Source organism: Diospyros lotus, chromosome 11 (assembly GCF_014633365.1).
Source record: "Diospyros lotus cultivar Yz01 chromosome 11, ASM1463336v1, whole genome shotgun sequence".
Classification (NCBI taxonomy): Eukaryota; Viridiplantae; Streptophyta; class Magnoliopsida; order Ericales; family Ebenaceae; genus Diospyros; species Diospyros lotus.
Window position 1 is genome coordinate 31587792 of NC_068348.1, and position 27931 is coordinate 31615722.

The 27931-nt window shown below is 36.8% G+C and overlaps 2 protein-coding genes across 2 annotated transcripts; one reads left to right on the top strand and one right to left on the bottom strand.

The window, feature by feature from the left end:
- Positions 1–3748: 3748 nt before the first annotated feature.
- Positions 3749–7607, top strand: LOC127812841 (protein POLAR LOCALIZATION DURING ASYMMETRIC DIVISION AND REDISTRIBUTION-like). The gene is made up of 3 exons (XM_052353367.1): positions 3749–4157; positions 5214–5677; positions 6843–7607. The coding sequence occupies exons 1-3, from the start codon at positions 3749–3751 to the stop codon at positions 7158–7160; spliced, it is 1191 nt and encodes a 396-aa protein (XP_052209327.1). The 3' UTR covers positions 7161–7607.
- Positions 7608–10019: 2412 nt separating this feature from the next.
- Positions 10020–12698, bottom strand: LOC127812842 (valerianol synthase TPS1B-like). Its single transcript, XM_052353368.1, has 7 exons — positions 12585–12698; positions 12103–12364; positions 11542–11917; positions 11164–11382; positions 10912–11050; positions 10537–10815; positions 10020–10310 (listed from the first exon to the last, which is right to left on the bottom strand). Exons 1-7 carry the CDS (start codon positions 12696–12698, stop codon positions 10020–10022), a joined length of 1680 nt encoding a protein of 559 aa, XP_052209328.1.
- Between the last annotated feature and the right edge of the window lie 15233 nt (positions 12699–27931).

The following is a 27931-nucleotide window of genomic DNA, read 5'->3' on the forward strand; positions in this document are numbered from 1 at the left end:
GAATGTGAGGACCGCGCCACCTAGCAGCCAGCCGTGTCGGTAGGGTGTACAGTTAGCTGCCCCCGTCTTCTCTGATGTTTTGTTATGAGTTCTGACTCTCATTTTTTACTGTGCCCGATTGTTCTTTGTATTTTTTATTGTTGGTACACGTGTCTATATATTTTTATATACTCCTTGACTTCTGTTCCAACAGGGTACTTCTGGGTGTGTTAGTATATTATTTTGCTTCCGCTGTTGTATTTTTCGTATATATGCATGCTAGGGTATTTTATCTTATGTCTATTTCTCTTTTCTCTATGTAAGCGTTTTTGTTCGGATAGACCGGGTGGATTGGGATATCCGGGCGGGGGTCCTTACAGTCAAAGTCATATTTTTGCCCTTTATATTTTCACTTTTTTTGGTGTAACTATAGAACATTTTGTTGTTTTATCTATATTTTTAATTTAATTCTTATACTTTGACTTTTTTTTTCCTATAACAATTCAAATTTTTCGTTGTTTCTAATTATATTAATGTATTTATATTTTATAGTCAATTTAACTCCAATACTTTGACGTATAAAAAAAATTAAATTAACTCATTTTACTTTACTTTTATTATATATCAAAATACAGATATTAAATTGAGTCAAAAATAAAAATAAAAAAATATAATTGAAATAACGAAAAATTTAGATTGTCACACAATAAAAAAAAGTCAAAGTATAATAATTAATTTATTTATAAAATACAGGTTTAGATGTGTAATTAAAATAACAAAAATTTTGAATAATCACAAAAAATATAAAAATATAAAAAACAAAAATATAAATTTTGCCAAATATATTTACTTGACAAAAAAGGTAATGAGCTTTCCTTTGATCTCGGTCCTTGTGTAGTGAAATAGACTAGGCTGGATTTGCATGACCCACCTAATAATATTCTCAAATAACTTGTTTTTAGTAATGTAATAATATATTATTCAGTCTCATTACAATTTTATTCTATTATTAACTTTATTATTATTATATTACTGTTTAATATGAAAAGAGTGGTAACCATCACCACCTGTTGGTTTTAGATCACAGATCAAGTGATTAAGACATAATAAATTAAAATTTGTATCAATAAATCACAAATTTGATTCATTGACTTGTGTAGTAAAGTAAATTCTCTATTTGTGATTTATCTCATTTATCAAAATTGAAGATACGAATGACGAGAGATCTGGCAAAAGCGATAATCTTAAGAATTTATCGTTAAGTTATTTTTTATTTTTCAAAATTGTTGGGTTTCTTTTGAGTTGTTTTTTTTTTGTAATTTTTTTTTCAAATTCTCTCCAAAACCAAAAAATTATTCTCTTCGTCAATCAAAATTTTATATGTAAGTAAAATTATCAATATGTATAGAATCTTCAAATCCTAATTATTTATTTAAAATTAAAGTAATTATAAAAAATTAATATTTTAAATAATAAAGATAAAATTTATTTGACCATTTATTAAAACAAATCCCAATTTACTCACTTAAAATTAAAATAAATTTAAAATTTTTGTATTTAAAGAATATAATCATAAAACATATTTTAATCATATACGAAACAATTATTTGAATGAGTGTGTAAATAAGCAACCACTCTTATTCATACTCCACTTATTCATACTCAAACAAAAGGCATAAATTATAATCATATGATAATAGATTCTATAATTTTGTGTAAGGGTATTTATGAGTTTGATAATGATCGGGAATTATGTTTCGATTTTTTGATTTTAATACTAATTATGATTGATTTATAGTCTGACTTATATTGCCTCTAACATTAAGAGTGAGTATTTGAATGATTTAAATATATTAATTTTTAAAAAAAATTAAATTAAATTGATCGAATAAATACTTAAATTGAACAAATTAATCAAAAAAAAACTGAAAAAAATAAAAAATTTTGATAATAAACGACTTCTTTGAAGTAACGTGAAATAATTAAAATATTTAAATTTAAAAATTAAATCAAATCAAAATAAAAATTTAACCGAATTGGATAGCCCATTTCGATCGAACCGCCCGTTAAGGCTGCAAGAACTTTATAAAGAGCCCCCACTGGCGACTGCGAAGCGCCTTTTACTTTATTATTATATCGAAGGTTTATTATGTTTTGCTTGGAAGTAGCAAAAAGAGGCTTTCTTTTACCTTTCGCCGACCGACTAGTCTCTGTCCCATGATCACACTAATGGCCAACCAATCCCCCACCTATTATGAATTATTATTATTATTATTTTAAACATAATTATTATAAATTCTGTATATATCATGTCAATTTATAAAAATTATTTGTTAAATTATATCAAAACAGATACCGTATAAAATGAAAATAGAGAAATAATACTTTCAAAAAAATAAAAAAGAAAAAATTAGTTATTCAATTTAAAAATAAATATATTCAAATAAATTCAGAAAAAAAATTAAAAATTTTGAGTTAAAAGACATAATATTTTTCATCTCTAACGTACCTCTTGTGGACGAAATGTATTTCCAATTTTTTTTTTAATATTGACCTCGAAATGTTTATAAAATTGATACTAAATATTATAATTTTTAATTATTAAACCTTAATATTAGGTAGCACCGTACAAATAATATCTTGGAATATACTTTAAGAAATGCAAATGAAGAGGTAATTAATGAAGGGGGGGGGATATGAACGGGGCATTGAATGAAATCACGGGTTGTACGTTGCATGCATGTATGGCGCCTAAGCCGCAGATGGCCGTAACAATAATAATATATATCATTCTCATTAATTACTTTTACCAATATTTGAACGGCTCTGTCCCCACCCATTCAATCTTTCACCCAACTCTTTTAATGTAATTTTATCAAAATTACGCTTTTGCTCACTGTAAGTACACAGGAATTTTTTTTTCTTTTTACAATTTAACAGTGATTTTACAAAATTAAAATTCTAATTAATAGTGGTTATGGGTAAATGTATCTTATTTTAAGATAAAATGTATTTATTGTATCTTATTTAAAATATTTAGATAATTTTATTAATTAATTAGTAACGAATAAAATTGTTTAGACATTAAAAAGAGAAATGTTATATCCATGACACAAATTTACAATAATTTTATCCAAATTCACAATAATTTTACTTAAAATGAACAAGAAATCTACTTGTTGTGAACTATTGTTAATTTTAAATGAAATTATTATGATTGTGCTTGTTATGTTAGTCCGTGAGAATTATTTATCAAATTTATTTGTGGGTATAATATTTTTCACTTTAAAAATAAGATATAGGAAATATGTTTTATCTAAAATAAAATACATTTAATAAATTTTTTTATCATCAATTTGAATAAAATAATAAGCCTTCTTAAAGAAAGATTTATTTTATTCATTTTTTTTATTGTGAATTTATAAGAATTGGAGTGTGATTGTATTATTGTCGTTGTCGATTAAAATAATAATTTAACTACTTATTTACATTAATTTTTTTTTTCATAATGAGATTTCAATCTCACCAAAATTGAATTAAATAGTCTATTTGCGTTCCGTTATTACAAGATAAGAATAATTCAATAATAAGTATAATATAAAATATATATTTTAAAATGAAACAAGCTAGCTCTGGTTTAATTTATTTTCTATTTTTTGCATTTTGATTTAAATTAACAATTTTTTTAATTTATGGGGTGAAAATGTAAATTCAGTTTTAAAGATTTCGCGCCATGTATATTATATATATATATATGTATATAAGATACATGCGTTGGAAACTGGACTATTGTCGTTGCTATTCAAATTCGGGGAACCCTTACGCTTCTGCGAAGCCCAACGACCATTTGCGACTCGCCGAAATCCTGATGGATTCCGGCGGCGGTTTTTCCGGTGAGGCTTCAACTGTTTCTGGCTTGCCTCAGCTACAAGGCAGACGATGGCGAGGGAGGGGGAGAGAGATTTCCGGGAGATTCGCTTGCCTGTCGCCGCGATCGCTACTCCCCCGGTGTTGGACGGCTGCCTCCTGCTGGAAGCCGGAGCGAGGGAAGATCTGCGAGGCAAAGAGAGAGGATATAGAGAGAGAATCGAGGAGCGAGGGGAAAGAAGATGCCAGTTCTTCGGTCAGTCGACTGAGTGGGGAGGTGAAGGGGCAGTCTGGAATCGGTCAGGTCTCAGGTAAGCTCTGTTTGCGTTATTTCAAATTCTCGGGTAATAACGATATCACATCTCATCTTGTTGATATGGTATCAAAATCCAATCATATATTGCCATGTTTTAGGGTTATCTCATGCGTTTACGTTTTAAATATACGAAATCATATGATTGGAATGTGTACATTGAATGTTTTCTCCAAAATGACATGTTTACTCTTTGTAATCTTCCGTAACCGAACATTTTCACGTGCATTTGGTTTTCGCTAGCAGAGACAGACGGCACGATGCAAAATGGATGCCTGTGCCCTTGAAGAGGGTAGGGGATTTGATTTGCCAAGGAGATTTCCTTCTCCGAGCAAAGAAATGTATCATTCATTGCCATGTCAGAGCTGTAAAGGAATTATCTGCTATTTGTGGGTCCACGAAATGAAGCTAAATTTATTGGAGGACTAAGTAATTTGCGATGAATGACTGATTCATTAACTGGATGTGGACTCTTTCTCAGACCATTGATCTACAGACAGGTCCCCTTGAGTCATGTATTAGGGGCACTTACTCTGCATATTTCCGTTCATCTGCATGCTTGTAGTCTGTGCATGTGATAATCTTTAATGCAGCACTGGTTTGATTTAGTGTGTTTTTCTGAAAATATTATGCATGTAGGTCGTGCCTGAAGACGACAATTATTTTAAGCAAATGGAGGACTAGTGCTTCCCGATTAAACTTCAGTTCACTGATTGTTTGAGTTCATTTTGAGTGTTCCCATTTGCATGGATGTTCTTCTATCGAATTTTGATTAGATAGGATTCTATAAATGTAAAATCTCTAATTGATCATTTGTCATATAGTTCAAGGAGTGTCGGCTTCTAGTTTTCATTAATCAATTCCCTTTTTTATTGAATCTTTATTTTTTGTGCCAATTAATCATATGTTGCCTTTCTTGTTTTTAATTTTTTAGTAAATTAATATATTTCCCTTAGAGAAATGGTTGGAGAGTTAGAATATACTGAAGATAACCCCACCAACTGGGATTAGGCTTGTGCATGACTATGACAAATTGATTGATATATTTATACAGGACAATGCAGGACGGGGGATTTTTTCAACGTGGCTGTTGGGTTTGGTCTGTTTTATCTTATTGCTGCAAGTAAAAATGAACTTAATAAGATGTTTGAGTTGCGGACTGAGATGGAAACGCTTCTTCAAAATGTTAAAGAGGAATTCCAGATTGGAAATAGGGATGATCTTTGTGAGGCAGCCGAGTCATATGAGGTCCCTGCTTTCTCAACTACTGATGCCCAAGAAAGTTTATGCTCCAATGGGCATGTTTCACTCCAACAAGTTTCGTCATTCAGAAATCCAGCAGATTCAGAAAAGACTGAGATATGCGATCAATGTCTGACTTGCACAAAAACTAGACAAGAAAAAAACATGGAAGGGATAGATCAGCTCGAGTCTGAATTTGAAGCTGAATTGGAGCGTTTGGAACTCCATTTGGATACAGGAGATGAATATGAATACTCAAAGCAGCAAAGAGTTGAGGTATGTCATAATTTGTGCTTACAAGAAAAATATCATTAGGCATTACAATAGAATTTGGGTCTATACTATTGTTGCAGAAAACAGTAGAGTAGAACATGCACGGAAGAAAGCACTTCAATAGGGAACAAATATGAAGTTTTGCTTCATTGCTTGGCCCCTCATGCAATTAGGCTTTGGTTCAATGTCTGTCTTAATTTCATTTTTATATTTGGTTCAGGATGCTGGTGGTTGTTTTACCATTTCTTTTAGAAGGTTTTTAGGGTCGAGAGTAGTTTGATTCTTTTGTAATTCCTTTGTATTTTCCAGGGGTGAACTACATCAGTCCACCTTGTCGGGGTTAAGGCTTGTTGCTGTTGAGCTGCATTGTGAGTGGCTCATATTATGAGTGAAACTCTACCATTGATTTGCCTTAGATTATGAAGTCTATAATAGAAGTACCAATCCTAGTTCAATTAAGATAAGCTTAGCATATAAATATTTACTCAGTGTTTCTTGTTGAAACTGAGTACTTGAAATAGTGGTTTTGTTTTAAAAGGCTAAAACCATACTCTATGCTCAATGTGCTTGTTTCTTCCCCCTAGCTTTAGGCTTCTAGTTCAGTCCTAAAAGATCCCATTAAATATTTGTGCCAAAGTGTGGGCTCAGCCATGTAATATCCTTGAAATTCAATTTCACCACCTATTTGATTCTACCAAACTACTATCTTCCTTCTAAACAGTGAAACTTTCTCCTACCAGTTGTTGGCTTTATTTTCACTTTGCTTTTCTCCACCATGCTCATGATCTGTTCAGTTAATGAATATAACAGGGCAGCTATCTTCTGTGAGGCCACATTAGTTGTTTAAGTGCTATATTTACCTTACCATTGAACTGACATTTAGGGACGGCTGGATAAGTAGCCAATATCCAGGAAAACAACTTCTGCATAAAATTGCTTGTCTCTTTTTATTGTGGGCCAATAAAAAATTTGCTTCCAATCAAACACATAGTTTACTGTTACTGGCATTGCCGGAATAGAATTTATTAACAGTTCTAGAATCTCCTCTGCATTCAGCAGGCATGGTTTCATAGAAACTTTAAGGTCTTCAAATGGATGCTGACTTCAGTAATATTGTTTTGCATGTTCTTTTCCGCCAGATCTAAATTCTTTTGCTTAAGCATGTCAGGTGACTGTTGAGGATGCTGCTCCTGAAATAAGCCAGAGTGCCAGTTTTGCAGAAGTAGTTGACCCTCCCGAAACAGAGAACCCGGAAGACTCTGGAGTACCTCCCCTAGAACTTGAAAGGAGGCTGCATGAACTACTAGAATCCAGACAGCTAGAAAGGATAAAAGAGCTGGAAGCTGCTTTAAAACATTCCAATCAAAAACTTCGTGATAAAGAAAGAGAGGTTTGTTGGTGGAAAGACACTGCACAGATTATTTCGCAGCATTTTCCAAGAGCCCCTCACTTGTCAACGTGTGATCAAAGCTTGCCAAAATCTTGAAATGATAGTTCCAAAACATTATCGGCATGTTCCAGTCTTGAATGCCGATAATGTTCTGTTCTTCGTTCTGAAAGTTCTATAAACAAACACGCAAAAACGTGAAACTAAACAAGGCACAGCAGCCAGGCAGCTTGGTAATTAGCACAAAGAGAACTCATAGGCAATAATCTGAGTTCGAAAAGGGATGTGCTTTTGAGAGATTTTAACTTAGAATGGAGGGGAAATCTGAAGATGGTGGTTAACAAACGAAAAATGCTAATAGAACTCTCTGGTCTGTTTCTCTGGAAAATTAGAATATGTTGTCGTTTAATTTTTTATGAACATATTCGAGTTTGGACGTGCTTTTACTTTGTTACCACAAGGGTTGCTTTATATATGAAGGCTGTTTCACATTATCCAAAACAGCTTTGCATTGTTGAGAGACTAGATTTAGGGAGCAGTTTTCATACTAGGATGACAATTATATATATAAAAAAAAGTGTGTTTCCATTTCATTTCTTTGCTTTTGTTTGCATGAACATTGCAAATGAATTGAAAATTTTGAAACATTGCCTTCTATTTTTGCCATCATCACCCAATTTGAACAATGGCTGTGCTTTGAACTTGTTTTTCTTTATGTTGAGGGATTCTTAGTAATTTTTAAGTTCAAATTTATTTATTTGGAACTTGCTCTACCTACAAAAAGAAAATGGGTTCGAATTTCTCGGTAGATTCTTTAATGGTGAAGGTAGTCATCATATTTGAGATTGAATGATGCAACAATAATGTAATCAATGTGTAATTAATGATATACTTAATTATTAAAAGACTATACCTTTATATAGGCTTACTGCAAGGCCCATAAAAGGTTAGGAGAATTTGATCTCTTGGCATGGTGAGCCAGCAGAATAATATGGCTTGGGTTAGGGCCCCATTTGTCTTCCTAACTTAGATTTGAATTGGACTTTGAGCTTGTCTTGGATTTAGGTCCAACTCTTCAAATTTGATTTTTTTAGGCTTTTTGATTAACCTAAACCACTAGCTTAGATTTGATAGCCATAAGAGACATTTGAATAAGGAAAATGCTATTTGTACATAAACATTTTTATAGAATGCTTACAGGAATAATATATCGTGATATTTTGACATCAAAATTTCGCAATATTTCACGATATATTGATCCCTCTTTATCCCCTTCTCCTTCTCCCCCATTCCTTCGCTACTGCAACCTCACCTGTCGTCGTTCTTTGTCTCCGCCTGCTCTTGTCGTCGCTTCGCCACTGCAACTTCCGCCGTCTTGTCTCGTCGCCTCTACCACCCCATCGCGTTGCCTCGGCCGCCTTGTCGCTGGAGCCGATGGTGTGAGAGGGAGAGCGAAAGAGAGACAGAAGGAGAAGAGATGCTATTGGACATTTGGGTTATTAATTGTAGGGGCAAAATGAATATTTTGATTACTCTATAAATATTTTTGTAATATATATTCTGTACAAATAGCGTGATTTTTTTATATTTATAGTTGGAGCTGGGATGTCCCATCATCGGTGAGCCCTGGGTGTTTTTTCGTTAGTGATGAAAGTCTAGGTTAATTTATGTAACCATGATTGAATATATGAGTGATGATTTGTTGCCTGCTTTTGAGTTAGTAGGGGTAGGTGGATCTTCCTTCCCATGGGAGCCACCCCCTTCTCTCTCAATTTGTAAATCTTATATTATTTGACAGTGACAATATAAGAATTTCGTACCATGTATTATGTTAGGGTATAAGATATACTATGCACATTTAAAAATTGACATAAATATAAGAAATAACTCTCATGTTGTAGAGATTATATATAATTAACATATAGATCTTTTTTTATTTAAGTAAGAATTTATTAACAAAAAAAATCTACATCTTTAAATATGGTATATCTCGAGTATCCAAAAAAAAAATTAAATAAAAAATAAAATAATAATGTTGAAGCTATTATTTGAGATAAGACACTGCTCACAATATTAATAAATAAAACATGCATGCGGGAGAAAACAATCAATAAATCCACATTTGTCATCTTAAAAACAGAGGCCATACTTTATTTTACCTTTTTAACTATTTTTGAGCTTTCAACTCCAATATCAACATTTTATGATAAAAAACTCCAATATCAACATTTTATGATAAAAATACCTAGTCACTCACAAAGACCACACTTTTTTCTTTTTCTAATCCCCATGCATTATTTGGCTTTTGATGTGAATTTTAATATTTTATGATAAAGATTTGATGCAAATATCAATATTTTATGACGAAGACACTTACTTACTTCTCAAATAATTGCTTAAAGTGTATGAGCATTCTCATATAATTCAAATCAGCATTTTATGTGAAAATTGACATTTTATGATGCCAAATCTAGATTACCCATACAAATTGTTCTTTGCCATTAGATCTATCTTAGATATGGGGTACTCTTTGATTTTTTTTTTCTTGTAAATAATAATTGCAAAACATGAAAACGGCAAAACGTCTACAAATAATAAAAGCATATCCGGGCCTCACAAAAAAACAGAGGAAAAACTATCAAATAAGGGAAGTAAATAACCTAAACACTGAAGTGAGAGCAAATATTCAAATCGGGATACACATCTATGATACTAAGAGGCTAAGTGATGATTAACAAAACATTAAAGATCCCGATGCCCAAAGACTAGCACAGTGAGGATCAAGACAGCAGGAGTGACCCCAAGGATTACTAGAGACTAGAGTACACTAGCATACTCATAGCCACTGTTCTACGAGAAGGTTGAGAAGACATCCAGTAAAGCAGCCCAAGCCAAAAGAGAAGTCATCATTTCTCCCACCCTATAAGATTATGTTTCCTTATATAATCCTTCTGGGAGTCAAAAATTTATTGGATTGATGAACAATGAGTTGATATGGTCCAGGACTGTTTCAGGATGAGTAAACCCATCATCATACTTGTAAACCACATCCAGAAACCGAGTAAGGTTGAGAATTCTCATGAGCAGATGCCTTGAAATGGCATTTGGTCTCAGCATTTCTTCATTAATATGCTTCCATTCACTCTCAATCCTGCGATGCAATTCCCCAAGTGCCTCTTGTTCTGTGACGCCATGCTGCTCCATGTAGCATTTGAGCCCTGTGGCTACATGCTTCCTCTTCTCTTCATCCTTCACTTGTCAAATGGTTTATAAATGAATACAAATGGTTAGCTGATAAAAAAAATTCGAGTGGTCACATGAAAAAAATACTAGTTTTGGCCAATTTTTATGCTTAGCTTTGGTATTGTTTCAAGTCAAGTTAGATCATATATGTAGATGCAATGGTCTAAATGCATGGAAGACGCAAAGACGTGTTAGTGCTTGTGTGTGGTCTGGTCTGCCCGTCTTCTCGTACCTTATGGCTTGTTATGTCGTTTCTGAGACGACCAATTAGGGCAGAAGCCATCAGCATCTTAGGTTTACACTGCAACCATTCGAAAGCCTCTGACGTGGCAAGTTCTCCCATGCCCATGAACGATGATGTTTGAAGGACACAGTTGCTGGTTTCTAGCGCATTCGTCAAATACTCATCAAACGACGGTACGTATCCTTCTTGCAGCCACTCGGATTCGACGTCGTAAGCTCTCACTATACGCTTGAACTGGTTAACAATGGCGGAACAAAGCCCTAGTTGCTGTTAGAATAATTAACTCTGGCTAAACATGTAGTAACGGCTAAGAAAATAGCAAGAGTTTTTAAGGGTAATTAGGATTAGGTCATCCATGCTTACTGCTGCTTTTGCGTAGCAACCAACATGAGCTCTGCCTTGCTTGGTTATTTCTCTGTCTAGTTCATCGTAGAACTTTAGCACAACTCTGTAGAGTGCCTTCATGTAGGCTGGGAGCCCATCAATGGCAGCCACATCCCATCTAGTTATTCATCAAGTCATTTATGGATCACATTTTGTTACTAATTAATATAACCCTATAGGATAGTTGCAAGAAGTCCATGTTATGAAAAGTGAATATTATAATAAATTTACCTTTGCACCGCAGCTGTAAACAATTTGAGCTCTTTACGAGTTCCATATGCATCGTATGTATCATCTGTAATCGTCACCATGGCTATAATCTTTGCTAATATCATCCTAGCAAGGGAGTATTGTGGCTCGAAATAGGCCGAAAAAGACCACAAAAAACACTCTACTATTCGGTTCCTTGCATAAGGAACTTCTGATACCAAATCCAAGTCTTTCCACCACCTGCAAATACAACAAGCAACACAGTACATATTAACGTCATTGCCATCTCTCCCACACCACTACCTACCCCCAACCCAAAAAAGAAAACACCAAAAACTGTCTATACTTTACTAAACCCTAAAGCTCTAAACCGTAAATGTCAAGGAATACATGAGTTACCTTGATATGTGGCATAGCTCTTCCCTGTGCAATAGCTGCAGCTTGTTGAAATCTAACTTGGCAAGTCTTAGTATCTTTTCATCCCTGGAGTCATGCTTTTCATAGACAGAGATGTAGTGCCTTGCCTCTATTCTGGGTATACCCCTGTGACATGGCTGCTTGAGAGCATGCATCACCTCTTCTGCAAGAACTAGGGGTAAGTGGGGTGTCACAGACTCAAGGTGAGCTTTTACAAAATCTAAAGCCTCATCTAGGATGTCTTCTTGTCCATGGATCTTCAAATGTGTAGCTTCATACAGGCTTAGCATACCAGTTACATCATCACTTAGGGTTTCCTTGAAGTGACTGTTACCATCTCTAAATTTGTCAAACACATCTGCTTCAAAACCCATCAAACCCATGTCCGAATTTTGATTTAAAACTAGTAATAATTATACAAAAATAGTAAAACAAAAGTTTGAAGAACCTTAATGATTAATCTAGTAGTAAGAGATTATATAGTGGACCTCCTCTGTGATTAGGACACAAAGTTCTGTATACTTCGTTTAATGAGGTACTTACCACAACATATTTTGTGGCCGTGTTGTCTGAATACCCGGAAGAAAAGTGCAATGGTGAACAAGTCATAGTTTCTATCTTCAAAGTTAGCAAACATCCATTCCAGTTGCTCTTCAATCTCTGTTTCAAAGAGGTAAGACACCCCAAGGCGTTCCAATGTGTTGATCAAAACCATCTTCTTTGCTGGTTCATCTCCTCGAACTACTAGCATGTGCTTCACTTCTTTCTTCAACTCTTCAACTTCTTTGGTGTAAGTTTTGAGTAACTACATAAACATTCCACTTAAACGGTATCGAAACACCAAATTTTGTATGAAAACATTGTTGCCAATATGATAAATGAATTATTTTAATGGATTTTTTTGGTTCACAAGACCTGTTTTCAGATCAATTATTAGTAGGAATTTGAAATTAATGTTACTATTATTGTAATACTATTCCTTTGCTTTCTGATTGTTTCCTTTGGATGGGAAGGGATACTGTTACCTCGTAATCCATTGAGAATGAGATGAAACGATCCTTCCACAAACTAGGTGTGAAATTTGCAAGAGGGCGAGCCTCCTGATCTGACTGGTTACCATCTTCACAAGAAGTGGCCATAACGGTAATCAATTTTTGCAGGGGATATGTCCTTATTTAGGCCAGAGGCATGCCCATTTATGGAATAGGAGGCGTGATTAGGACCTTAATTTAGTTCTTAAAAGAATTTTCCTGCTATTCCATGGTGCCAAAATCACACGCCTCCTATATATTCCATCATGCATATTCTATAAGGAATTAACGCGATTTTATCTGTCAATTTTTGGAAAAAAAATTACATAATTTATTATTTAAATTTTTTTAAATAAAGTTATCTCTTCTTTTTCTTTAAATAAGCTTATCCTGAACTTTACAGATAAAAAAAGAATCACGCATAAGTCATTTAGTGTATTTTAAAAAATTTAATAAAAATTTTAGAATGCTTCCTATAATTTTATCATGATCATTTCATATTTTGGTCTAAAAAATATTAATTTAATTTTATCTTAATACAATATTATTTTACTTATTTTAACAAATATTACCTTAAAATATATATATTTTATTAGACATTTCCACTCACAAATGCCCCATTATATAATTATATATCTAAACATGTTACATGTGCTCCATCTTATTTACTGTATATCACAACAAAACGCCTCGAGATGCAGGACATTCCCTGCACTCAATCTTATGCTTCATTTTCTTACTTTCTTTCTTCTTTTTCCCCTTTTATTCTGTGTGAGGGCTTGTATTTTTAGTTGGTCATATAATGGCAGATGAAATATATGTCATTTGTAACCTATACAAAAGTAGCTAGTTCATTTTCTAAAAGCATGTTCGTTTCTAGTCTCTTAATTTGTTGACTTTTTAAGGGGAAAAAGTTGGTAAAATGTAAAATCAAAAGTGATTTGATGCTTAATTTGTTATTTCTATCCATTAAAATTAATAATACTGACAGACACAACTCACGCAAATTTATAAATTTTTAAAACAAAAAAGATATGACCCACCGGAGCTTAGTTCCATGAAGAATTACAATTATAAGAGTTTAATTTAATAAATATGTTTGGTGAATTAGCAAAGTTAATAAATTGAGTTTTAATTATAATAATTTGATTTAACACATTAAAATATTTAATGAGTTTGAACCATCGAACGTATCTAATCTGAGTTGAACTAATGTCGGCTATATTGCGTTGTGTGAGTGATTGCTTTTGAAACCAGAAGCATCCAAACCCAATGCATCCCTGTCTAGGTTTTACTTGAAATTGTTGAAATGCATTTCAAGTACAGAAATCAAAATGGGCACTCTTGTTTCTTAATTTACCCATTCAGATTGCTAATGTTCAGCAAGAAGTTAATGGTTAATTACTCGAAGGAAAGCCCTTTTAATTTGCTAAACTGAAACTGCCATGATTAACCTCATTAGGTGCCGGTTGATACACATAGAAGATCTCTGATTAGGGCTTAGGGTACGTATTCCTTTTAATTAAAAACAAGATCTTGGATACAACAATTACTGGTCAGTATATAGAAATATAATCAGCTAAAGAGATCACTTGATGGTTGATATGGTGGTGCCCAACACCAAATCTCGTGGTCTTCTTTATTGCTGATATAAGCTGGAAAAGATATGTCTAGCTTGTGGGCTACATCGATCAATATCTGGCATTGAGCCATGTCGTTGATCTTCAGAAATTAGCGTCAGCCATGACGTTTTCTACATCTATAGGGAACATCTGTCAATACTAAACGACTTTTGAAAATCTGAACCAACACCATACCTTAAGAGGAAGAGTATTGCTTCTCATCTCCAATGGAGATGAACAGCAGTGACATGGAAAGTGCCATGGCCGGAGTGGATTTGGCAGACTTTCACACTTTTTTAAGATTTGTTTTTCCTTCCCTCTTCTCTCTCTTTCTCTCAATGTTCTCTCTCTCTCTCTGTTAGAATTGCGGTTACATTGGGATAAGTTCCTAATGATAAGATAAATGTTATGAATTTGAATTTGTTTCAAATTCATTAACATTTGAATTTTAACAATATATATGATGGGATAAGTAATTGGAATTTGAATTAGATTCAAATTCCAACATGTCTATCTTTATCTGTGTGATACCTATAAATAGACATAGAGCCTAATGGAAAATTAACGACAATCAGAATTAATTTCTGATCGCTCATATACTGTCTTCGGCATCACCATTCGAGCCTTGGGCGAACAAGGGGTGGACGTATAAGGAAGCTTTTATAGTTTTCTTCCACGGAGGTTGTTAGGCAAATCAGTTTCGATCATTCCGCTGTGATCCAGGTATTTTACATACCGCTTTTATTAGTTTAAAAACACTACAGTGGTATCAGAGCCATTGTTTATTTGCCTACACTGTTGTGGTTGACAATCACAGTTTTGGTAACTCGTGATATTTTTTCTGTGTGAAATAATTCGGTTTCTCTGTATGCTTCGATTAAGTCATGTTTAATTGGTAACTCGTAATTAATTTTTTGCGATAAAAAAAATTGTCTGCCCACTGCGATCCAGACGTGACAGAGGGAGTCGCTGGCGGCCATGTTCGTCATGGCTGTTCGGCTTACTGCTCCTCGGTCAGCCTCTCGATGGATGAGGCATCGTCGCAAGCAGCCGTGTTTGTCACAGCTGCTGGGTTTGCTGTTCGTGGGTCTTCTCCATGGCTTTTCTATGAAAACTCCAGCATGATGAACGGCTGCGTATGTCGCGGTTCGTGGGCAATGCTGTGGTATCGAAGACAGAGGTTTGAAGCGAGGATCGTCCTCGCGATGGCTGAAGCCATCCCTAGCGGTCGCGTATATCGCGGCCAGTGGGAGATCCGTCGCTGGAGGCTGAAATCGGCCATGGCCGAGACCTTCTCTTTTCTGCCATGGCCGACGCTTCAAGCTTGGTGCTTGACATGGGATGGGTCGATTGCATCATCGTGGGTTCGCTGGTTCCAATCGCTTCAGACGTTTCTTCTCGCTGTGGCTGCCTTCCTCTCGGCCGTGGGCCGATCGATTTTACCATAGCCATGGCCGACGGTTTGCCATGGTTGCGGCCTCTTCTTGCTGTTAAATGGCAACCTCTGTGGTTGCCATTGGAGATGGCGATGAGGGGAGAAGAAAGAGAAGAAGCGGCCGGCAGCGATGAGAGGCGAAGAGGATGGAGAGGCGGTCGACGGCGAAGCAAGGAAGAGAAGGCGGCGGCGGCGGCGCTGGTTCAAGGAGCCCAGCAAACCCTATGTGCAGGAAGAAGAAGACTTGACCCATTTTGTGCTGGGTCAAATCCGAATTGGGTCAGACCCGATCCATAGGCAGATCCATGAGTGGATCTAAAGCTGGCCAATTGATTTGTTCAAATTGGGCTTTGGGCTTGGGCCATTTGTTTTAATTAAATTGGATATGTTTTTTAATTTAATATTAGTTGGGCTTAATTTTGTATTGGGCCATGATGTTGGATTTTTTTATTTAATTATTTAGATTATAGTTTTGGGCCATAAATTAATTAGTTTAATTTTGTGCTTAAAATTATAAATTAAATAATAAATTCATTTTTTGAATTAAAAAGAAAATCAGAATTATCTTAGGAATATTTAATTCTGGAATATTAATTTTTGTAATTAATAAAAAAAAAAAAATTGTTTTCATGACTTTTATTTTGTGTTTTAATATTGTCATGATATTTGTTTAATTTATTCTTTTAGACCATAAATTAATGAGTTTAATTTTAAGTCTAAAATTATAAATAGATGTGATGTGGCATTTTTGCTAACTTAATTAATTATCTATTGTCTGCAAATATTTAGTTTTATTTGCTTATTGATAATTAGTTTTATTTGCTTATTGATAATTAATTTCGGTTTAATACCGATCTTGGGCCTTGTGTGGGACCTTATATATTATTGGATATTGTGGATTAGTTCTATATAAACAATTGAATCATAACATATTAGTTGTGCATTAAGGGTGATGACTTTGAAGCCTGGCAATCTGTTGATCCCGAAGTGCATAGCTAAATGTTTGATTTAATTGTTTGCTTTGAACATGTGCATTGAATGTCTTTTGTTATCCCTGATTCAGTGATCAATGGCCACCAGTTCAGTTGCTGGAAGCATGACCAGGATAGATAAGTTGGATGGGTCCAACTACTCCACATGGGAGAAGCAGATTCAGTATCTACTTCAGATGGAGAAAGTATGGGACGTATTGGAGACTTCACATCCAGTGCCACAAGGGGAAAATATTTCCTTGGCGACACAGCGGGCCTATGACAAATGGCTTGAGAGGGACCGTTATGCTCGTCTTGCGATGCTTGTTAGCATGCGGGCCGATCTCATGGGCCAGTTTGAGTCTTGCCAGACTGCCATGGAAATGTGGCAAAAGTTGAAGATCACTTTTGGTCAGACATCTGCGACAAAGCTTCGTGCTTTGCAATTAAAATTTCAACAGTATGTCAAAGACCCGAGGCACAGCATGGCTGAGCATTTGAGAGTGATGGGTTCACTTATCAGAGATCTTCAGAGTGCGGGAGTAGCGCTTACTGATGAGCAGCAACTCCTAGGGGTGATCAGATCCTTGCCTGACCCTGAGTGGTCTCAGATGAAGCTCCTTATGACACACAGTGAAAATATCAAAACTTTTGATGATATTTCACGTCACTTGGAGCTTGAGGCGGAGCGCGTTGAAGCGAACCGTGCGCCGGCTTTTGTAGCCAAAGTCGATAGACGTGAGGGCTTCGGGCCCAAACGCAAGAGACAAGGATCGAAGGCATCAGGGCCTACACCTAATGTTGGCAAGAATAAGAAGGCCAAAAGAGGGACACGTGGAAAGAAAGACCTGTCCAAATTGAAATGCTATAATTGTAAGAAGAAGGGTCACTTCGCTCGGGATTGTCCAGAGCCGAAGAAGGTATATTTCTCTTCTTATTCCCCTTTGATTCATGTTTGCTCACATGCATTAGTTGCATACTCACGTCCTGAGTGGATTGTGGATACAGGAGCAACACGACACATAAGTGTTGAGAAATAAGGGTTTGTGGATTACCACCGGGTGCCAGCGGGAACTCAGTACGTCACGCTTGGGAATGACACACAAGAAGAAGTTCTTGGAGTTGGTTCGTTCCAGCTCAAGATGAAGAATGGCAAGATTCTACTCCTAAAGGACGTTATGTATGCTCCTGGAGTCCGGTGTAATCTATTATCAGTAGCATGTTTATTAGGACAGGGTTATTCTTTTCTTTTCCGTGATACTGGCGTGAACATTTATTTGGATGATACATTCTTTGGAGGTGGTTTCTTAGTAGATGGTTTTTTCAAACTTAATTTGGATCATGTTTTTAATAACCATTCTATTGCTTTAGTTTCTTCTACTTCTTCTAACATAAATGTTGATTGTGATTTATGGCACAAGAGACTTGGCCATGTGGGTCAAGAAAGGATGGCAAGGCTGGCGAGAGAAGGTCTATTGGGATCTCTCAATAAAGTGAGACTCACTGTGTGTGAGCCTTGCTTAGCTGGTAAGGCCAAGAGGAAACCTTTTGGTAAGGCTTCCCGTGCATCTTGTCCTTTGGAGTTAGTACACTCCGACATATGCGGTCCTATGAATGTGAGGGCACGTCATGGTGCATCATACTTTATTACCTTCATAGACGATTATTCACGTTTCGGTTACGTGTATCTGATTTCTCATAAGTCAGAAGCTTTAGATTGCTTCAGACGCTTTGTGCATGAGGTTGAAAATCAGATCGATAAGAGCTTAAAAACTCTTCGAACCGATAGAGGCCGTGAATACCTTTCTGATCAGTTTAGAAGTCTATGTGAGGAAAAAGGTATAGTTCGACACCTAACTATTCCTGGCACTCCGCAACAAAATGGTGTTGCAGAACGTAGGAATAGAACTTTGTTGGAAATGGTTAGATCGATGTTGGCGCAGGCGAATCTCCCGATTAGTTTCTGGGGAGATGCGTTGTTGACTGCAGCATACATTCTTAATCGTGTTCCAAGCAAGTCCGTGCCTTCTACCCCTTATGAGTTATGGACTGGTAGAAGTCCAAACTTGGAACACTTGCGGCCTTGGGGATCAGCTGGATATGTTCATAGCACATCCCACAAGTATGGAAAACTTGGACCAAGAGCCAGCAAGAAGGTGTTCATTCGGTATCCTGCAGGATCAAAAGGATACGTCATGTATGGTGAACATCCTAATGGGGGTTTAACTGAGACAGAATCTCGGGATGTAGAGTTTCTTGAGGATGAGTTCCCAAGAATTGGTGAGGTTGATAAGGACTCCCAATTGTATGAGTTACAAAAGGAAGTTCCTTTTGTCAGTGGGAGAATTCCTGCAGTTAGTGGGAGTGAACCCATAGACAATACTTTGGTGACTCAAGTAATTCGACGCAGCCAGCGTGGGCTAATCCCTCGTCGTCATTTCGATGATATTGAGGGAAGGGTACTTATGTGTGCCATGTCGGATGACAGTGAGCCGACTTCTTATGAAGAAGTCTTAACCTCCCCAAACCGAGATCAATGGTTGATCGCTATGAAAGAGGAAATGGACTCAATGGATAAGAACAAGGTGTGGGAACTTGTTGATCTTCCACCAAATAGAAAGGCGATTGGTAACAAGTGGGTCTTGAAAATCAAACGCCGAGCTGATGGATCGATCGACAAGTATAAAGCCCGATTGGTCGCGAAGGGTTACACCCAAATGGAGGGTGTAGATTTCTTAGAGACATTTTCTCCGGTGGTGAGATTTGACTCTATTCGCGTGATTCTAGCCATCGTCGCTCATTTAGACCTTGAGCTACACCAGATGGATGTCAAGACAGCATTTCTCAATGGAGAACTAGACGAGGAGATATATATGGATCAACCCATCGGTTTTGCTACTGAAGGGCAAGAGCGCAAAGTGTGCCGGCTCAAACGATCCATATATGGTCTCAAGCAGTCGTCTAGACAATGGTATCTACGGTTTCATGAAGCCGTCACCTCCATTGGTTTGACCATGATGGAGGAAGACCATTGTGTGTATATCCAACGGACAAAAGATGGGTTCTTGATTTTGTCCTTATATGTAGATGACATCTTATTGGTTGGAAACAACTTGGAGATGATCAACACCATTAAGGAATGGCTATCCTCTGTCTTTGAGATGAAGGATTTAGGGGAAGCGAGTTATATCCTCGGAGTTAAGATCTCGAGGGATCGCTCAAGGAGGCTTTTGAGTTTGTCTCAAGAGACTTACCTTCGTAAGGTCCTTGAACGGTTTAATATGGAGAACTCAAAGCCTGTTGATACTCCAGTTGATAAGGGTTGCACCTTGAGTACTAGTCAGTGCCCTAAAACAGAGGAAGAAAGGAAACTAATGGAAAAGAAACCATACGCCAGTGCTGTTGGGAGTCTCATGTACCTTATGAAGTGTACTCGTCCTGATATCTGCTTCGCCGTTGGGCTAGTAAGCAGATACCAAAGTAATCCTGGTGAGAAACATTGGAAAGTTGTCAAAAGAATCATGAGGTATCTACGTGGTACTCATGATTATGCCCTAGCTTTCCAAGGTGGAGATATGAAAGTACATGGTTACACTGATGCTGATTTTGGCGGAGATAAAGATGATAGCGTCTCCACATCAGCATATGTTTTCACCCTTGGTGGAGGCTCTATTTCTTGGCGAAGCAAGAAGCAAGATTGTGTTGCTCAGTCGACCATGGAAGCAAAGTATGTGGCTAGCTCAGAAGCTGGAAGACATGCATCTTGGCTTAGTGCTTTCCTTCGAGAGCTTGGGGTAACAGCTCAGGCTGATGAACCTGTCGAAATTCGGATCGACAACACAGCTGCGATGCAGTTCGCACATGACCCCAAATTCCATGATAGAGGAAAGCACATAAGAAGAAGATATCACTACATTAGAGGATTGATCAGGGACAACGAAGTGATTTTAAGTTATATTCCTAGTGCTGAAATGTTGGCTGATCCATTGACAAAGCCACTTAGCAGGAATGTATTTGAATCCCATGTGAGGCGTATGGGATTACGTAGAATTTGAGTTCTACATTTGATCACTGTTTACGACATTCATTATGATTTATACTGATGGATATTTGTTATCTTATTTGATGGATATTTGTTATCTTCTTTCTGTTTTCATTATATGACATTGTGTTGTTGATATGGAAAACATGAAAATAATTACACATGTTCGTGAATGTCACCAGGCTTAGATCGGTCCAATCACGCGGACGATCGCCCTAACACCTGTGTGGTGTGCAGGATGAGACAACTGACTCTTGGACCTATGTGGTCAGTGTAAGTGCCTTGATACATGAGGGGTATCCAAGGTTGTTATTGTCGCCTTAGTACGGCTAAGATGAGACTTATTTGAAGAAGTCGAATATGGATATATTCTGAATTCCATATTAAGCCTGAGAAAAGCAGGATGTGAGTACTCATAAGTTGAGTGACTCGGGTTAGTGCCTATGTGGTGACTGGACCGATATCTGTACGGTGTTTTGAGTGTGACATCCCCGATTAGTGGGAGCTCCACCGTAGCATGCACATCATACAGCATGCGCTTGTACGACCGCTATAGGGAAGTGACAAGATTGTTCTCTCTCTGTCACTGCGTGGGACCCTATTTACATATGCCTTCTGACCTAAAATTGTTTCATGAAGTTGAGGTTCAATTACACTACTTTAGCATGTCACCCAATTGGCTAGCAAGAAAGCAGCTAGGCGGGCCATGTCTGGGCAAGTGGTTGAACCAAGAGATGGATTGTTTCGAATTTTGGGAAAGATAATTTATACCACATCATGTAAGTTTTGCAACTCATAGTCCGGACGATCATCTGTGTGATGATCATGAGTGCAAGAACTTCGGTTGATGATCAAATGTTGTTCAGAGTTCATCTTGAGAGATTGGAAGCATTTGATAGATGTGTTATTTATTATCTAAGGCATGGATGGCATTGCCCTCGTTTATTTCCTTTTGCAGCAGTACTATGTTGGCATTGGTGGTTGTTTGATATAGTACTCTTATCATTGTCATCAAGGTCGCACCTCTTGACGTCCTGTATGAGAAGATGAGTTGAGCATTATCCCAAGTACCCGAGTGGGAGATTGTTAGAATTGCGGTTACATTGGGATAAGTTCCTAATGATAAGATAAATGTTATGAATTTGAATTTGTTTCAAATTCATTAACATTTGAATTTTAACAATATATATGATGGGATAAGTAATTGGAATTTGAATTAGATTCAAATTCCAACATGTCTATCTTTATCTGTGTGATACCTATAAATAGACATAGAGCCTAATGGAAAATTAACGACAATCAGAATTAATTTCTGATCGCTCATATACTGTCTTCGGCATCACCATTCGAGCCTTGGGCGAACAAGGGGTGGACGTATAAGGAAGCTTTTATAGTTTTCTTCCACGGAGGTTGTTAGGCAAATCAGTTTCGATCATTCCGCTGTGATCCAGGTATTTTACATACCGCTTTTATTAGTTTAAAAACACTACACTCTCGGCACACTATTTTGAGCCAGTTGGTGCTTGGGATGTGTCCATGGATGACAGATAGAAGTGGTTGGTATTAACTTATAATAATTCAGTTCCTTTTTCCTTTAAGATTTGTTTTGCTTTCTCTCAATGTTTTGGCACTTTCTCTCAATGTTTCTTTTAAGATTTGTTTTGCTTTCTCTTAAGATTTGTTTTGCTTTCTCTCAATGTTTTGGCACTTTCTCTCAACGTTTCTGAGAATTGTTTTGCTTTCTCTTAAGATTTGTTTTGCTTTCTCTCAATGTTTTGGCACTTTCTCTCAACGTTTCTGAGAAACATTGAGAGAAAGTGCCAAAACATTGAGAGAAAGCAAAACAAATCTTAAAGGAAAAAGGAACTGAATTATTATAAGTTAATACCAACCACTTCTATCTGTCATCCATGGACACATCCCAAGCACCAACTGGCTCAAAATAACTAATATTTAATTAGGCAAAAGGAACTGAAGAAAGAAATGCTCTTCTGAAGTTGGTGACCAGTCAGATCCTTTTGCCAGCTGAGATGGAGATTTAATTACTAGTTTAGGGACTGGGCAGTAGCCAGAAAACAGGTCTTTAATTGAAAATGAAATATTATTGCAGCCTTATCTCTTCGTTCCATATCTACAAGGCTGCAATAATTGTTGGTGGGTGGGTTTTCAATAATAGTAATAATGGTATTGATGATGAGATCTGCTAAAGTTTTTAAAATTGAGATTCATATAAGAATTAATGTTGGATTTGGACTGCATTTGTTGGACCGAGCAGAAGACACAACAAGTCAGAATCTCAAACATATTCGGTAGAACAAGAAGCATAACAGAAACATTAACAATCAACACATAAACCCTAGACAGAAATAAAAGAGATGAAAAGCAAAACGAGGACACAAGAAATTTATCGTGGTTCACCCGAAATGGGCTACGTCCACGTTGAGCTCAGTAAGAAAGAGCTCACTGCACTATGTCGAGTAGGGTTACAAGAATACGAATAAGTAAACTGTACATCAATGGTTCTTCTAACAAAACAGCCTCACAATCACCAAATACAGATTAGAAGCAAACTTAAGAACCAGAGATTACAACAAGAAGAGTAGTCTATACAGAGATAAACAGAGCTTACTCAAAGCGAAAAACCCTATCCCGATAATCCCCTTCTTTCTCTTTTCTTTCTTTCGATCTTTCTGTGTGTTCACCATCCCGAGGCACTGTACCATTTATATGAGATTTGAGCGGCTGGGATTGAGGTTGATAAAGACAGCATCGATGGTCCTTAGATAATCGTAGAACACGATTAACAGCAAAGGCAGAGAGGACAATCGAGAGAGGTATCGGGCAGAGCAAGGACAATCAAGGGGCGTCGGGTATCAGAAGGCGCCTTTAGGTTGCAAGCTGGCCATCCATCAACCGTCCACGTGGACTGCTGAGGTTGCCTAAAATGCCCTCCAAAAGACGACAGCGTTTTGATACTTCACCCACAACAATCTCCACCTTGAAGCATCAAGGGAAGAGAGAACCCAAATACTCTGAACATAGAGCAGCATGCTTCCATTCCTTACCATCATTGCTCTGGTCAGTTGAAGGATCAACCGACATCAATGTGCAGCAAATTCAAGCAAAGCTTAAACTTGGCTGCAGTCAAAATCTTGGTTCCCACATTAGCTGGATTTTTCTCAATAGATACCTTTTTAATCATTACAGTGCCATTTGCTATGAGTTCCTGGACAAAATGAAATTTTACCTCAATGTGCTTGGACCTCTTATGATAAACCGGATTTTTACTGAGATGGATAGCACTTTGACTGTCCGAGAACACCACCGCCTTACTTTGAAGTAAGTTGATTTCCTTCAAGAGGCCTTGAAGCCATATGGCTTCCTTAAAGGAGTCAGTGATTGCCACATACTCTGCTTCAGTGGAAGACAATGCAACCAAGGGCTGCAATTGTGACTTCCAACTGATGCAGTTACCTCATATTGTGAAGAAGTAAGCTGTAGTAGATTTTCTGGAGTCTTTATCACCTGCAAAATCTGAGTCTACATACCCCACCAGATCAAGATTATCATATCTTCTTTTATAACACAAACCAATGTCAACCGAACCATTTATATATCTAAACAAATATTTCAAGGCGTCCCAATGAGGTTTCCCAGGGTTTGACATGTATCTACTTAATAAGGAAATTGAATAAGCAAGGTCAGGCCTGGTATTAATCATAGAATACATAATGGTTCCTATGGCATTTGCATAGGGTATATTTTCCATATTGATGATTTCATAATTTGTGGTGGGACACTGAGCTTTAGAGAGTAAAAAATGACCAGCTAAGGGAACTTAAACAACTTTACAATTATTCATTCCAAATCTTTTCACAGCCTTTAACAAATAATCCTATTGCTGAATTTTTAAACTGAAGTTGCTTCTATTCCTTTCTATTTTCATTCCTAGTATTTTCTTAGCATGCCCTAAGTCTTTCATGTTAAATTTCATATTTAACATAGACTTTAATTCACTGATTTTTGACTTGGATTTGCTAATTAACAATATGTCATCTATATATAAAAGCAAATAAATAGGAATTTCAGAAATGGTGAAATAGAAGCAATTATCATATTGGCTTCTAACAAAGCCAATTTCAGACACAAATTGGTCAAATTTCTTATACCACTGTCTAGGTGACTGCTTTAGACCATACAAAGATTTCTTCAATAAACAGACATGTTGAGGTTTAGTGGGGTCAGTGTACCCCATTGGCTGGACCATATAGATCTGTTCTTCCAAGTCACCATGTAGGAAGGCAGTTTTGACATCTAGTTGTTCGAGTTCTAAGTCAAATTGAACAGTAACAGCTAGTATTAAACGAATAGTTTTGAACTTGACAACTGGAGAGAATATTTCATTATAATCTATTCCCTCTCTTTGGGTAAAACCCTTTGCAACTAACCTTGCCTTGTACTTAATTGATTCAGAGGGTGACATACCCTCTTTTAGTTTGTACAGCCACTTACATTGTATTAATTTTTGATCCTTTGGTTTGGGAACAAGTTCCCAAGTCCTATTTGCAGCAAGGGATGACATTTCTTCATCCATAGCTTGCTGCCATTTAACACTGTCTTGAGAGTTGACAGCCTTCTCAAAAGTAGAAGGCTCACTATCCCTCAACTCATACCCAGCAACCAGGGCACAGTAAACTAAATATGAATATGCATATCTTGAGGGTGGTCTTACTGCCCTTCTGCTCCTATCCCTAGCTAATTGATAGTCACTTAGATTCTGTTAAGGAACACTAGTTTGTTCCTCCTCAACCTCAGGGATTTCTGATTGTTCCTCTTGATCAGAATTTAGATCAGAGGTATGGTCAGTGGGAGAAGGTTCATTTCCCAAATATGGTTCATCTGTGGTCGGAGTACCAGATGTGTTATTTCCCATAGCTGGTTGCTCCACCTGAATCTGAGTATCTCCTATAATAGTATGATCATCTAGATTTCTATTATCAACAAACATTTCTGTGTTTGTTATCTTACAAGGGAATTTAGACTCGTTGAATATGACATCTCTACTAATAATTATCCTAACTCCACCTGAATGCCTATCCCACAATCTATATCCCTTAGTGCCTTCTTGATATCCTACAAACACACATTTTTTGGATCTGGGTTCTAACTTTCCTTCAGATTGGTGAGCATATGCCTCACATCCGAAAACTCTTAAGTATTCATAGTTTACTCTCTTACCAGACCATAGTTCTTCAGGGCATTTGAATTTTAGGACTGTTGAAGGGCTCCTATTAATTAAATAAGATGCAGTCGACAGGGCTTCAGCCCAAAAAGTTTTAGGCATTCCTGAGGTAAAGAGAAGGCACCTAACATTTTCAAGTAAGGTCCTATTCATTCTTTCAGCCACCCCATTTTGTTGGGGTGTATTTCTGACAGTCCTATGCCTAAGTATGCCTTGTGAATTACAGTATGCATCAAATTCTCTATTGCAAAATTCCAATCCATTGTCATTTCTTAACACCTTAATTCTTTTATCAGTTTGGTTTTCCACTAAAGTTTTCCATGTTTTGAATTTTTCTAGTGTCTGATCCTTGGTCTTTAGAAGAAATACCCAAACCTTTCTTGTGTAATCATCTACAATGGAAAGAAAGTACCTGTTACCACCATGAGAGGGAACCTGGGATGGACCCCACAAATCAGCATGCAGGTATTCTAGGCATACCTTCGCTAGGTGAGTCCCTTGATGGAAACTCAACCTGTGTTGCTTGCGCATAATACATGGTTCACAAAAATCCAAAGATCTAGCAAACACTGATCCAAGGTAACCTTGATTTTTCAGTGCCTGCAGGCCTTTCAGGCTCATGTGACCAAATCTCAAGTGCCACATATCTGTCTCATCAGATTTTATAATGCAAGCAAAATGTATATTAACAGAGGGATGATAGCAACCATTTAAGATATACAAACCATGTTTCTTAGAGCCGGACATGATTAGATTATCATCTTTAAGAACATGCATAAATCCATTTTCTGCTTTATATAGGAAACCTAACTCATCCAGTGTGCCTAATGAAATTAAGTTTCTTTTCAAGTCAGGTACATACCTCACATCAGTTAGGATTCTCACTTTGTTATCATGCAGTTTTAAAGGTATATTACCGATTCTTTGTATACTACATGATTCATTATTTCCCATATAGACTGTACCAATTTCCCTTTGATTAAATTTTTGAAACCATTCCCTATTAGGGTACATGTGAAAGGAACATCCGGAATCCATTACCCATTCATTTTCAATAGATGAGCTAGAGACAGTAAGGACTTCAGCTAGACAGTTTGAACTACCTGCATTTACATTAATGTTACCCCCTCATTTTTAGCCTTTACAAACAAATTGTTGCTAGACTTCTTTGTTGTGTTTAGTTCAAGCTCTCTTGCTTTAACACCCGAGATTACAAGATCTAAGCTAGGAACTATTCCAGTATAACGTAATGCATGTTTAACAACATCATATTCATCAGGCAAAGAGTTTAATAAAATCATGGCCTCACTAGTGTCTCCTAGTGCTTGGTCAGTACCTCTTAACAATAGAGCTAATTTAGTGAATTCATCTATGTTTTCATCCATTGATTTAGAGGTATCCATTTTAAAGTTAAACAACATGCCTTTTAAATATACAAGATTAGGAGCAGTCATCACAAAAAACAAAGAATCAAGTTTATTCCGGAGATCTATAGGGTTAGATATACCATCTACCTTCCTTATAACACTGTCACCGAGGTGAAGAAAAGTGAGGTTGTATGGTTCCTCCCTGATCTCCATAGTGCGAGCAATCTAGTCTATAGACCATTTCCGATCATCTGGTTCCAGTGCAATAAGCACTTTGTGATGAGAGAGCAGAACCCTCATCTTCTTTTTCCAACTACCGAAGTCTCCTTTCCCGTCAAATATTCCGATTTCAAATTGGGTGGATGACATCTTCACTTTGCACGAAGGTAATCTAGACCTCTAATATAAGATTCTCTCAGCACACACCTACTGACCGAGAATCGAAGAAACCCTAGAGTCTCGGTTTACTCTACAGAACGAAAGTCACAGACACCCAAACACAGAGACCCTCAAACTCGAATTCTGACTCAACCTTAGAGCACGATTTATGAAACCGAGCTCTGATACCACTGTTGGACCGAGCGGAAGACACAACAAGTCAGAATCTCAAACATATTCGGTAGAACAAGAAGCATAACAGAAACCATTAACAATCAACACAT